General features: G+C 35.4%; 1 protein-coding gene across 2 annotated transcripts in view; it reads left to right on the top strand.

The window, feature by feature from the left end:
* The window catches only part of SPATA6 (spermatogenesis associated 6), a 54,800-nt gene that overhangs the window by 22,014 nt on the left and 17,434 nt on the right, over positions 1-15,352 (top strand). For both annotated transcript variants that reach the window (XM_084873514.1, XM_084873513.1), the window contains exons 6-8: positions 3,995-4,075; positions 9,186-9,479; positions 13,627-13,714. In XM_084873514.1, the coding sequence (XP_084729640.1) occupies positions 3,995-4,075; positions 9,186-9,479; positions 13,627-13,714 (463 nt within the window). The remainder of the gene's footprint in view (positions 1-3,994; positions 4,076-9,185; positions 9,480-13,626; positions 13,715-15,352) is intronic.

Below are 15,352 nucleotides of genomic sequence, written 5' to 3'. Positions count from 1 at the left end.
GGAAATATACCTCCTTTGGGATATTTTCAGAATCCATTAGACCTTCTTTACTAGGAAAATCTTCAAGAGTGTTTCAGGAACTGTCAAGAAACTTGCAATGAAAAAAGTACCTGATTTTAAATTATGATCTTTTAAAAATAATTTAAAGCGCTGTATTACACCGAACTGGCAATATAAACATAAGAGTGTGGACCATTAACAGTTATCTTTCTTAATTTAATTTGAATTATTTTTACATATATTCAGAAGATAATGCATTACTAAGGCAATATATAATATGAGCCTTCTGGTTAATGGTAGTATGAAGAGAAAGGTTGGCCAATTCCTCTCTCCACACAAAATAAATATAAAACTGGACAAAATTGTCACAAACAGCAGTTTAAGGATCCTGGAAGCTGACTGGCAAGGTAATTAAGACAAAATAGATCAAGAGTGTTTATGCTTGGTGTGGTGATGATGGTGATGGTGACGGGGGGTAGGGGGGTGGGAAGGGGGAATGGGCAGGGATTGCAGAGAGAGAAGAGGGCATAGAGGGGATAAAGGGTGATGGGGAAAAATAAAATAAGAGTGTTTATGCTTGAATAACTGCTAAAGTTTTGGGTTAAAATGGCGGGAGTATGTGGCTTTCTTGCCTGGGACTGCTCCCTCCCCCTATGTGGCCAGAGAGAATTGTGGCTTTACCAAACCTGGGTCTGGGCAGGAAAATCAGCTTTTTTCTTGCAGGAGTCAGAATTAATTTGGGGCAGAGAGACTGTGATATTGTGATTTATAGTAAATAAATATTTAATGTTCATCCCCTTTCTGCTACAGAGCTCCTAAAACCCTTAGAATTTCTAAGTCATTAGATCATTGTTAATTAGGTGATATTTTTTTATTAGAGGAAGGGAGAGGAATAGAGAGAGAAAGAAACTTCAATGTTGATGAGAGAATCATTGGTTAGCTGTCTCCTGCACACCCCTACTGGGGATTGGAGCCCACAACCCTGGGTATGTGCCCTGACAGGGATTGAACCCGAGACCTTCTGCTTCATAGGTCAACACAACCACTGAGCCACATTGGCTGGACTTAGGTGATTTCTAGAAAGCCCTAGGTAACTTAAGGAAGAGGGTTGGAACTTTCAGCTCCACCCTAGACTTCTAGGGTGGTTAGAGGGGCTGGAGATTGAGTTCAGTTACCAAAGGCCAATGATTTAGTCAATTGTGTCTATGTAATGAGGCTCCATAAATACCCAAAAGGCCTGGGTTCAGAGATCTTCCAGGTTGGTGAACATGTGGAGAGGAGCAGGAAGAGTGATGTGCCCAGTGAAGGCATGGGAGATCTGTATCCCCACATATTTTGCCCTGCAACTATCCACCTAGGTCAGTGGTCAGCAAACTCTTTAGTAAACAGAGCCAAATATCAACAGTACAACAATTGAAATTTCCTTTGAGAGCCAAAGTTTTAAACTTAAACTATATAGGTAGGTACATTGTTTTAACTTAATTAGGATACTCCTAAGCTGGCCTTTGCTAAAAACTTAAGGAGCCAAAGAGACCCATGTGGCTCACGAGCCACAGTTTGCTGACCACTGATCTAGGTGTTCATCTGTATACTCTATATGGTAACAGCAAACTGTTATTCTGAGTTCTGTGAGCAACTTCTAGCACAATACCTTGCCTGAAGTAGGTACATAAATGCCTCTTGATTGAATTGAATGAATGAATTGTATCTGATTTGTAGACTTCATAGAGTGACATTTGAGACGGTGTGATAACTTTATATATCAACTTGATTAGGTTATGGCACCCTGTTGTTTGATCAAACATTAGACTAAGTATTACTGTGAGGATATTTGTAGGTGTTATTAATATTTCCAATCAGTTTATATTAAAACTTTGTGACTGGATCACAAGAATTTGCCAACTTTGTTTGGTTCCACCTCATATTACACAGTGTCACAAAGTATCATATTTAAAAAAGATATTAGCTTGTAAGAACATGTAATAAATGACTTCAAAATGCCATGGGTACTTAATTTTAAAGCGTGCTTTTAGCATTTATGTAAAACGTTTTTTGTACTCATTCAATAGAAACTTATCTGGCCACTGGGTAAAGCTAGTAATAAAACTACTGGTCCACAATGTGTTAATTACAGGAGATTGCTCTTGATAATGTTGTTGAACTCATCCAAATAATTGAATGCCTGAAGAGCAAAAACAGAGGTTTTCTGGAGAATATGGAGTCTTGCCTCAAGTATAGAAACACTGCATGAGTGCCCAGCCTGCTGATTGGCTTGTGGTATCAACTTTAGCCTGAGTTTACAACGTGCCAGCCTGCCCTATGGATTTGGGACTTGTTTCTCTCTCTCTCTCTCTCTCTCTCTCTCTCTCTCTCTCTCTCTCTCTCTCTCTCTCTCTCTCTCTCTCTCTCTCTGGGTTTAGCTTACACATTAGAGGAATGCAAGTACTTTGTGGTAAGATGGTAGACTATAGTGATTTTAAAACATGTCCACATATTTTGGGTACTCCTCTATTGAAAGGTTAGCCTAACCCCTTTTATTTGTGCACTGTACTTAGTGAATCTAACAAATAGAATATGGCAGAAGCATGAGTGTTATACTTCTGAGACCACATCACAGAAGGATCGTGACTTCCTCCTTGCTTTGCTCTTGGATCACACTGTCTGCCATGTCATGAGGACACTCAGGCAGCCACATGGAGAGGTTAATTTGATGTGGAGCTGAGTCCTTGCTGAAAGTTAGGGAAGAACTGAGGCCTGCAGCTGTGAATGAGCCTTCTCTAGATGCAAACACTTCAGTCCCAGTAAAGCCTTCAGGTGACTGCAGCCCAAGAGACATCTTGATTGCAATCTTGAGAGATTTTGAGCCAGAATCACTCAGTTCAGCATCCTACAGCTTCCTGCCCCATAGAAACTGTGAAGTAATAAGTGCTTACTGATGTTTTAAAGTGCTAAGCAATACCTTATCAGTAATAGATAACAAAGAAACATAATGGATATTATTAATAGTAGATATGTTTGCAGAAAAACAATCGCTTAATTTTTAGGCAAGTCAGATTTGTTTTTCTGTAGCATGTGTGATGTTTGAAACTTTAAACTTAGTAGGTCAAAGGCTAGGTTTGTAGGGGACAAATGTAGGCACCTTTGGTCAATTTCTGCCTTCTATCTGTATTAGAGAGAAGCCTCACTGAGAACAGAAAATATCTTTAAATGTTTTGGTGAAGGCATAACTTGTGTGCTTCCAAGTATTTTCTCAGGTGCTTTGTGACTGTTCCTTTGAATTTCACCATTTGTCTTCACTTATCTCAAAAAAGTGAATAGATCTGAATGTAAGCTATATCATGGGAAAAAATGTTGGAGGAATCAGTACAGATTCCTCTTCTTATTTTTGACAACTGCATATCCAGGAGCTATGATTTTTTTTTTAACATGAAGAGACTATCCAAAGTATTTCTTGATTATGTAGTTAGATATGTTTTTAGTTGTAAAAGCAAAAAGAGCTAAAATCCATGAAGTATTTTCATGTATTTATGACTTTAATATTGCATCATAGTTTAAAAATCTTTAAAGAAATTTGACAGGGAAATACTTAAAAATTAAAAAGTGTATCATTTATTTGATAAAAGTAATATAATCAAATTGTAAGTGAATCACAAACAGTGAAACTGTTTCCAGCTAATATTTAGCATCATTATATTGTCTTTATCTTCAATATAGACTGTTTGGCTGTGGATAGAGGATCAGCCTGGACTGAAGGGTCTCAGATTCTATTCCAGTCAAGGGCACTTACCTAGGTTGCAGGTTCGATCCCTGGCTCTGGTCAGGGGATGTACAGGAGGCAACCAATCGATGTGTCTCTCTGACATCAATGTTTCTTTCTCTCTGTCTGCCTCCCTCCCTCCCATTCTCTCCAAAAATCAATGGAAAAATATTCTCAGGCCAGGATTCACAACAACGAAACAGTGAAATGTCTAAAAATGCCTCTTTCTCCCCTCAGGGAATTGCTCCAAAGCTGGAATTTTCTACAACCTCAGTGATTACTGAATGTCTGATAAGTTCAAGGAAGTGCCGCACTCAGGTTAGTCATTTAAAGTATTGAATGGTTTAATTTATCTGTTCATATTTATGGGCATTTGGCAAGCAGTATTATTATTAATTTACTGTAGCTGTTTTCACTTTTTTTTTTTTTTTTGGTCCATCTTTAGTTTAGGGATAATAATTATCATAGGTTTTAGCAGTTTGGTTATATATTTTTTTAAAACATTTTAAAACTTTATTTTTTGTTGTTGACATTATTATAGATGTCCCCATTCCTCTTCCCCCACTTGGCCCAACTCCACCCAGCCCCTGCCTCCCCTTCCCTCTTGCCATCACCACACTGTCATCTGTGTCCATGGGTTATGCATATATGTTACATATGTTCTTTGGCTAAATCTTAATAAATGTGAGAGTGAAAGGTCTGCTACACATGATAGATGGTGCCGGATGTTATTTTTTTAAAAACTGTATGGGCCTTTCTTTAATGCCAAGAAATGAGGCTGTCAGAAAGATGTTGAGATCAAGACATCCCCGAGAACTAGATTGGAAGCTTCTATAAATCTTACAGAGGCTACAGGTTACTGCAGAAAGTTCTAAGGATACCTTTTTAGCAAATATGACTGAGGTCTCAGGCTGGGATATTGGTTTAGTGAGTTATGTTTTCTTGAATGTGTCTAATTCCTTAAGGGACTATTCCTCAGTTTGGCGAGGTTACTGTTACTATCAGATCAAGTGAACCTCAGACACTCCAGCCTAAGTACCTTCTATATTTTTGAAAACTGCCTTTAGTGAACTGAGATATCTGGCTCTAATATTCCATTCTGGTCTCACTCCTTGAATCATCAGGGTCGTCTTGCTACCTTGTCCAGAGGTTATCTCTTAATGCTTAGGCATCACTCCTATGTGGATGCATAATGACCAGGTAACAATGACCAGCCTGTGACGAAGAGCCAGGGATATATAAAGCCCTGAGGGCCCAAGCAGGGCAGGACGGGGCCTACGATGGAAAGAGTGGAGTCTTAATTTACTGCTTTATCGGTTTTAGAGTAAATTTGCTGGAGATGATAACTCTGACTTAAACTAAGAAAGGTAAAACATAGTTATAAAATTATCAAAGGGATAGTATCTTATTGAGCAAGATATTTAATACATCAGAATTTGGCTATGGTTATTTGTCTTTTTTAAATGCAAGCTGAAACACAGCTGTTAGAGTTCTAGCAGTTTATACTTACTGAATGTCGAGATATGTTTTTGACTTGTTTTTGATATACACACTGCACACTTGTTAGAAGTTGTAAATTGTTAGAAATGTCTTACATGGACTCAGACAACATTTTTCTCTCCACATTAAGATGACATGCCAATTTAGAGCGTGGTTAAAGAAGTCTTTTTCTGTCTGGAGTATAGCATATACACAGAAAAGCACACATGTTCTAATAGTACAGCTTGGTGGAAGAGTCCTTTCGAAATGTAAAACTATCTCCAGAGTCTCCCCATTAGTACTTCATTTTCCTCATAAACATTTGGGAAGTCTTGTTTTAACATGCTATTTCATTTAAAAAATATATATTTTTTTATTGATTTTTTACAGAGAGGAAGAGAGAGGGATAGAGAGTTAGAAACATCGATGAGAGAGAGACATCGACCAGCTGCCTCTTGCACATCCCTTACTGGGGATGTGCCTGCAGCCAAGGTACATGCCGTTGACTGGAATCAAACCTGGGACCTTTCAATCTGAAGGCCGACGCTCTATCCACTGAGCCAAACCAGTTTCGGCTAACATGCTATTTCAATATTTATCATTTGTTCTTTATTAAACAGAGATGGAAGAGAATAGGTTTTGGTGTCAGACAGATCTGGGTTCAGGTTTTTCATAGGCTATTTTAAAGATTAAATTGGAGACTTTGCCTGGCACATGATATTTAATGAATTAATTTTGTGGCTGTTACCAGGTTATTTTAAAGATAATTGGGAGAGATCAGAAGATAATAATTGAAATATAAAATGGAAAACATTGTGTGATAGGCCCAAAGAGTATATACATTTACATTAAAATTATGAATGTTAACAGCCAGAATTATAATCTTATTTGAACTTATTTGAAAATGTAATAAATCTACTTTTTTAAAAAGTGAATATTACATTTAAAATGTTAACAGCTTTAAAGCATTTTCAGATTCAAATATAAGAATAAGACAAACCACTTTTATTGTTAGGAGAGGTGTCCATAAAATCATAAAAATTATTGAGATTATTGAGGTTTACAATGCTTATAATCTTTATTTCTTTTGGCACATTTCAAATTGAATGTTTTGTCACCAATTAGATTTACTGGAAAAAAAAGTAAGCATATTATTGTGATTTCCTGGAATAAACCTAGTTTTCAACTTTTTTTTTTTTAACCTACTGCAAAGTAGAATTCATTATTAGTTAAATATCAATATATGCTTTACTAATATGTTTGTTAGTCTGCCGTGTCACGTAGCTTTCGCTGTGTAAAAAGCCATACTGACTTAGTGGCTTAAAACAAAATGTTTCTCACGGTTCTGTGGATTGGCTGGTGATTCTTTTGGTCTGGACCGATTAGGCTAGGGCTAAATCATCTGGAATGGCTTCATTCACATCTTTCTCAGTTGGCTGCCTTTTTGGTCCAGGAAGGGACTTCACATTTCTGGCAATTGGCTTTATTTCAGCTGAGGCAATGGCCACAGACACTCATCATGTTGTAGGCTAACTCCACTCAGTTTGGCTCTACCACATAGTGGCAGGAAGGTTCTTAGGCGTAAAAGACAGCAAGTATTTTTCAAGTCTCTCTGAGTCTCATGTGCTATTATGCTGTTGGCCAAAGGAGCAAGCCATTATGTCAGCAGTATAAACAGCACTTGCTTTGCATTTTATTGGCATTAATAGGGTGCATTAAGGAGTGAGGAGAGTTAAGACAGCAGGTTTCTATTGTAGATATATTACTATTTGTAACTTCTAGTAGAACTTAACATTTAAAAAATGAAAAGAGAAGGTGGGGTTTATTACTTCAGCTTTGGTATAATCAGAGGTGGATAAGTAGGAACTTTACAGCTTTTCTAAAGTGGATGATCACGGGCTCATCTGGGTCTGGAGGTAAGAGATACTGAAATGTAGGAAGGTCTGGGGAATGAGGTCTAGGGACTAAAGGGCTGAGAGGGCCAGTAACAGATTCAGGGAGAATAAACGAAGTAGGTTAAGGAAAACGTTTTGGTGAGCAAGGGATTTCAGAGTTTGGGATGCCATGGGTCTGTATAATGATGAAATCTAAGAAAAGTACTAGAAGATAGTTAAAGTTGAGAAATAGAAAGCCTCAGTCCAAGGCCTTAGAGAAATTCATTGCTTGAACATTTTGTTAAACCTTAAAGTTCCTTTTATGTGCTGCCATCCCTGCCTTTGTGAATCAGTGTGATGTCATAGAGGCAGATGAAATGGGCTAAGGTAGGAAAATTCTGAATTACTTGTTGAAGTCACCGAACAAGGTGGGAGAAGGGCCAAGAGCCAAAAAAGATGAAGAAATATGTTGCTGATGGTTTGTATGAAACTCATGGACTTATTTTTCCAATTAGGAAAATATTTTTTTCCTTTTTATCTACTTTTAAAGAATATTTTATTTTTCTCCCTTTTATTTCACATTTTTATTTTCTTAGAATAGATGCCTTTAGCAAATAGGGAAGGGGATTAAGAAAGTAGAAAGTGGGGTAGGATTGATGGTTTTCTAAAGTGATTAAAGTTAGGAGGACATTGAAGATTCTAAACTGCCCTAATATTCTCATTTTTTTCTAATATTGGAAAGCTCATAATTCTAGAAAGTGAGTGAAGAGGTCTTATTTACTTACTAGAGGCCCAGTTCATGAAATTCATGCACTGGTAGGGTCCCTAACAGCTGCCGGCTGCCAGCTGGGTACTCCCTCCCTTCCCCCCATAGGCACAGCCAGATGACCTCTTGGTAGAGGGGACAATTTGCATACTATGCTTTTATTATATAGGATAACACATCTTTTAATGCATTTATAAGGCAGAGACTAAATAAAATGTTATCTTAATAATGCAAAAAATTTAGAATCACATTTAAAAAAATTCAGACTGATAACTTTTTTCTAGAAGATAGAATGCTAATCATTCCAGTTTATTACATGTCTTTTATACATTTTTACTTTTATAACAAATGTGGAACCAGAATTAAATTGGTATGGTTATCATCCTCCTCCTATATAATAAAAGGGTAATGTGCAAATTGACCAAACAGCAGAACGACCTGTCGCTATGACACGCACTGACCACCAGGGGGAAGACACTTAGCACAGGAGCTGGCCCCTGGTGGTCAGTGTGCTCTCACAGGGAGAGGGCCACTCAACCACAAGCCAGGCTGACAGCTAGGGAGCACAGCAGCGCTGTGCTAAGGATGTCCCACTGCTAAACGGCACAGGCCAGGCTGAGGGCCCCCCTCCCATCCTGGGACCCCCTCCCATTTCTCCCCGCGGACTCCCCGCCCCCCTCCCGTGCATGAATGTTATGCACCAGGCCTCTAGTAGAATTATAAATTTATAGTTTGGTGGAGATCTTAAAATCCTAATCACCTTTTATAATTCAAGTAATATATTTCATGAAAACATGTTCTTCAGATTTTCACATTTATACTTCTATATATTTATAATCATAGCATATGAATAAAACTTATTTTAATAGTTTTCTCAATGAAGATGTCATATCAATTAGACATGTGTATTTGTAATATTAATATAAATCCTCTTAAATTATATAATTACTTGAATACTTAATTATAAACAATAAATCAAGGTTAGCATTAACTTTTTTTAGTATACTGAAAAGTAACTTTTCTGACTTTGTTTCCTAGATTTTTCAAATGATTAAATATTGGGTTTTCTTTTTCATAAAGTATTTGTTAAACTTCGAAGGAAGGTTCACATAGTATTCTTAATTGACTTATAGACAGAGTTTTCTAGGAGAATTTGAGTTTGACTTCCCTTAGGATATGCACAAATAGGAAAGACTAATCTAATTGGCTTTGATAGATTACACTGCTATAAATTTATTTTAAAAATATATATCTATTTACATTTATCTATCTTTCTTCCACCCAAGTTCATTTTATTTTCTGTGTTTAGGATAAATATATTTACCATACGGCTCCAGTTGAAAAACCACACGGCAGACTGCAATTCAGAACATCAAGATCTCAAAAGAAAAAATCCAAGTCACCTGAGAGAAGTAAATATTGCGTAAATGCAAAAAGCTACGAACAGCCTACGATTTCTTCAAAATCACACTCTCCATCTCCCTACACAAAAAGACGCATGTGTGAGCTATCTGAAGACACCAGGCGGCGGCTGGCCCACTTAAATCTGGGACCCTATGAATTCAAAAAAGAAACAGATAAACCTCCATTTGTGATTAGACATGTACGTGTTCTCTTAAACATTTCCATTTAAAACTAAACTAATCTGCTCTTTCACAAAAATATTATTCTAAGACTTCTTTCAACTTCTAGCCTATGTTAATAATTTTCTTTCCTGAATTGTTAGCCTATCAATCTAAAATGGGAAGTTAACTGGGAATAAAAGAACATTCTTTTGTCAGTTTTTAAGCCTGACAAAGATACAGCTCCACTATGAATGTCATATTAAATTCTCTAAGTACCCATTTCCTTTTTTCTTATACTGTGTACAGCATAATAATTGTACTGATTGAACTTAGATGTAATTGATGTTAGTACAAAAATGGCAGAACAGAGTTTTAAAAGGGGTCTTAGTTATCTTTATGAAAAGGAAGACCCTCCCCCTAATTTTTCTCCAGCCTTTTAAAAAATTATAATGGAAAGTAAGTTTTCTTTAAAATTACATTTCCTGTGTAAACTTTAAATAATGAGTGGATCTTTGAAGCAGATTGTTATTTTGACAGTGATGGGAAGGCCTTTGAAAATGAAGAGCATTAACTTAAGGGTAGCATAGTTCTAATCTTTCTATGCAGAAACCTGCTTTTCATATGGTTTACGTATATATTACTGTGATTACTTTAGACTTATTTCTATAGAATTTATAAGTTCTGATAATATTATTTTTTGTGGTGGTTTGTATCAACAATATCCAGATAATTTGTACTTGCTTGTTTGATGGCAGTTTAGCATTCTTTTAATTTTATATTTGCCCTTAATTGTAAATTAAATTGAAAAGAAAGGACATACTAGGTGGCTATGCACAAAGACAACTGGGAATATTTTGGGGGTTAGCCACATAGAAGTTGTTTAGGAAAATAACTGTTCTTAACATGTTTATTATATTGTTGCTTTTCACATCAGTGTTCAAAATAGAATAATTCTAATATGGCTTGTATAAACCTTGACATTTTTATTAAAGTGATTTTCCTCAGCTTTCTAATGAAAAGAAATGCATACAGTTAGAAAATTGCTTGCCTTATTGTATAGGAAATTAGATTTTTCTAGTTGTATTTATAAATATAGGCATGTCTCTCCCCACCTCCCCTATAGTCATTAATGATTTTAAAAGCATTTAACAAATTGAAAACCAAACCAAATCTTAATTTGTTACATCCATATGCAAAATGTTAACACTTCTAGGAAAGACATTATAGTTTTACATATATTGTATGAAATATAGCCTAAAGAATATGGAGCAGTTTCAAGAAATCATTAGTATGCCCCCAAATAGACTGGCACACCATTCTAAAAAAGTTAAACAGCATTTTTTTCTTTTTCATTTATCAAGAATAGAATTTTATTTATGCAGAGTAAATTTGTTTTCCTATTGTGGTAAAACACATGCAGATTTACCATTTCAGTCCTTTTAAAGCATATAATTTAGTGGCAGTAAGTACATTCATATTGTTCTGCAGCTGTCACAACTGTCTATTTCCAGAGCTTCATTATCCTAAACCAAAACCCTGCACTCATTAAACATTCACTTCCCACTCCTCTTTCCCTCCAGTCCCTTGCCACCACTAATCTGACTTTTATCTGTCTGGCTTTTCCTATCCTGCCATTTCATATAAGTAGAAACATACAATATTGCCATTTTGTGCCTGGTTTTTTAATTTAGAACAATGTTACTGAATTTTCACCCTTGTTTTAGCATGTGTCAGTATTTGATTCTTTTTTGTATGAATACATAACAAATTTTCTTTATCATCTGTTGATTGGTATTTGGGTGGTGGTTTTTTGGGGTTGTTTTTGTTTTGTTTTTTGCCTTTTGGCTGTGTGAACGGTGATTTTTATGAACATTTGTACAGATGTTTTTGTTTGAATGCCTTTCTTAATTCCTAGTGGCTTTAATACCCAGGAGTGAAATTTCTGGGCCATTAGGTAATTCTACGTTTAACTTGTTGAAGAATTATCAAACTGTTTCCTGCAGTGGTTTTATATTTTCACCAGCAATCTATGAGAGTTCCAATTTAGCCACATTCTTAACAATACTTTTTATTTTCCATTTTGTTTTCTTTTTATTAGAACTATCCTAGGGGTTTGGTATGTCATTATGGTTTAGATCTTCATTTTCCTAAAGACTAATGATGTTAAGCATCTTCTCATGTGCTTGTTAGCCAATTGTGTATTTTCTTTGGAGAACTTTCCATTCAGATTTTTTGCCCATTTTCAAGTAGTAGGTTGTTTGTCTTTTTGTTGTTCAGTTGTAAGTTTTCTTTATATATTTAGGATTCTAGAACCTTATCAGATATGATTTGTAATTTTTTTTCTCATTCTGTGGCTTGTCTTTTTATCCTCATTTAAGTTTTAAAAAATTATGCTAAAATATAAACAATAAATAATGTACTATTTTAACCTTTTAAAATACATTTTTTATCGATTTCAGAGAGGAAGGGAGAGGAAGAGAGAGATAGTAACATCAATTATGAGAGAGAGAGATTCATTGATTGGCTGCTTCCTGCACACTCCACACTAGGGATCAAGCCCACAACCCAGGCATATTCCCTGACCAGGAATAGAACCGTGACCTCCGGTTCATAGGTCGACTTTCAACCACTGAGCCATGCTGGCAAGGATATTTTAACCATTTTTAAGTGTACAGTGTATGGCATTAACTACATTTATAATATTAGATAACCATCACCACCATCTGTCTCCAGAATTTTTTTCATCTTGCTACATTGAAACTCTGTACCCATTAAACAATGACTCCCCACTCCCCTTTCCATTTAGCCTCTGGCAATTACCATTTCTGCTTTCAGTCTTTTATGAATTTTTTTACTTTGGGTGTCTCATATAAGCGGCTATTGTGAATAATATTGCTGTGTACATAGTGTCAAGATATCTGTTCAATCCCATGGTTTCATATCTTTTGGATAGATACTCAGAAGTGGAATTGCTGGATCATATTACAGTTTTATTTTGAAAATTTTGAAATATCTCCATACTATTATATTTTCTATAGTAGCTACACCAATTTATATTCTCACCAAATATGCAAATGGGTTTTAATTTTCTCTCATTATTATAAACCCTTACTATTGTCTGTGGGTTGTTTTTTTTGTTTTGTTTTGTTTTTGCTTTATTTTTGTGTGTGTGTATGTTTGTTTGTTTTCTAATGGTAACCCTAATGGGTATGAAGTACTATCTCATAGTGGTTTGAATTTGCGATCCCCTAACAATTAGTGCTGTTGAACATTTTTTTCATATGCTTATTGTTCATTTTTATATTTTTTGGAAAAATGTCTAAGTCCTTTGCCCACTTTTTTCCCCCCAATATATTTTTTTATTCTCTCCTCCCCATCCCCATGCTTGTCTCCAAGACCTGAAACTGACAGCCACCATCAGTGAGGCAGTCAGGGTCTGGCTGTCACACGGGAATGGAACCCGTCAGCCACAGCAACCTTTGCCCACTTTTAATTGAGTTTTTAAATTAAGTTGTAGAAGTTTACATATTCTGCATATTAATGCCTACATTTTAATATATCACATAATTTGCAAATATTTTCTCCTACGGGTTGTCTTCTTACACTCTTGTTATTGTTCTTTGAAAACTTTAATTCAAAGTTTTTAATATTCTTGAGTAAAGCTGTCTTTTTATACACAGATTTATATCACTGACTTTTTATTTTTGGTTAGAAAATTTGATTGACTGTTACTATTTCTAAGCTATAAAGCACTCAGCATGCTGGGCTCTGAACACAGCCAACTAAAGACTGAATTCAAAATCTATATGCTAAGGAGATAAGTAGCAAATGACTAAACTTGCTTTATAAATGTGGCAAAGTAGATTCCTGTTTTTTAAACTTGGTAATGGAAAGCAAATTAAGCAATGGAGTAATGAATGTATTTCAAATGCATATCTTCATTTCTAAATAGGCTCAAATATATAATATAATTAAAAATTTCTGGAACTTAATATCAGTTTTGTTTACAAATGAACAACAAAATACCCATCTATGCTCTGACTTTGAAACATGCCGACACTGCCACATTAACCTGAAGATATGTGGTCTGTGTACTTTAGTTGATTTTCTGGTGTTATAGATTGAAAGAAGATTCAAGCTGATGTGGTTTTGTTTTTTTATTTTACATTGAATTCCTTCTTCTAGGTCGATCCCCCAAGTCCCAGGGCTGATACTTTATTTGGGTCTTCTAGCAGAGACTGTGAAAGGGATGGATGGTCCAGGATGCACAATGGTAAGCTACAGGTTCTCTCTCTTCATTGCTTTATTGCCTTGACTACAGTCAAGCCTTTCACTTGGCATCAGTTAACAAAAAAAAAACACACACAACAACAACAACAACAAAAAATATTTGCTGTATTGTTGGATGATATGGCATAGTGTTATTTTTTTATAACTATGGGACACTCATATTGGTACTCTCTAAAATTAATAGAATTTCTGTCTTGCTATAAACCATTCTCCCTCTTTAAGATACAAAATATGTATTAACATTAAAGACTGATCCTTCTAGTAAAAAACAATAACTTGATTTTGTTTTGCTCAACAATTTCTAAATTTATTTAACTATGGAACTCTTCTCACCTTAACATGTATTACTAACCTTGGGGAATACCATAGTAAAGAGTTCATTATAAGTTTTAGACAGACATTTACACATATATTTGAATATTTGTTCTATCACTTATTTACAAAATGGAAGTTCTTTAATACATTCTTAACTACTTTGATAATCAGTTTAGTTATTAAAGAATGAAGATAACATGGTAAATGTTGCCATGTAAACTGCCTTAACACACTGGAATTAAAAGATCAGCTCTTATATAACCTAATAATAGACAAACCTGACTGAACCTCCGCTATGCTCACAGCCAATCAGGAGTGATATGCAATTAACTCAACAAAGAGGATGGTTAATTTGCATACATAGGCGTGCTGAGTGAGGGGGGCTGGCGTTCCATCCCACCCCTGATCTCTCAGGACCTTTGGGCAGCCTGGGAAGGAGGGGCAGGAGCAGAAAGAGGCAGTTTTTGGGGCAGAAAGGAAGCTCTGGGATGGAGCAAAAGGGGCTGGGTCAGAGTAGAAAGGCGATGCTTGCAGCCAGGGAAAGGAAAGCACGTTCTAGCACAAATCTTCCTGCATCTGGCTTCTAGTTATAATATATAAATAATACTTATTATTTATGTTTCTGAAAAGATAACATTCTTTAGGTTTAGTCTATAAGAATATATCCTTAATCTTTAGCCCTAGTCCAAATGGTTAGATAAGTATTTTCTTAAGTTTAGTATGAAGATGATTTTTATGAAGGTTAAATAGTATTGAATAATTAGGGATATTTAAGTGTTAATATCTATAGACATTGTCTAGTCAGCTCAACAAGTATTCATCAGCAGCCCTTAAGTTAATTTACTACATATCAACAAAGGCATAGAGAAAGAAAAATGAGAGAGTGAATAAAATATAATCATGACATGCAGTGAGCTCTATCTCTTTCTCTTTCTAAACTGTAGTGTATAATCTTTTTATTAAGTGGGAAAATGAAACATTCTTCTCTAAGAACATTCAGAGTTTTTGCTCATTTACTTTGCTTTATTTTTTTAGCACTAACGGAGATATATGTGGTAATAAGTCTTTTATACCTATAATGTCAGATTATATGAATTTGGGAACAGATGTTATTATAATATGTTTCTCCTCTTAGAAGAATTTTATGGGCATGGAAAAATAAGCTTTAAGAACAAGAAAATAAAAAGTAATTTCAATATAGATGTTTATTTGGAAGATGTTTTTGGAAAGCACTTAAATGTCTAATTTTTTTTTTTTACAGTCATATATTTGCCAAATTTCAGACTTAAAGAAAAGTTGAAGGAGT

Source organism: Pipistrellus hanaki (assembly GCF_964339955.1).
Source record: "Pipistrellus hanaki genome assembly, chromosome: 2".
Taxonomy (NCBI): Eukaryota; Metazoa; Chordata; class Mammalia; order Chiroptera; family Vespertilionidae; genus Pipistrellus; species Pipistrellus hanaki.
This window is presented reverse-complemented; position numbering and strand designations above follow the sequence as displayed.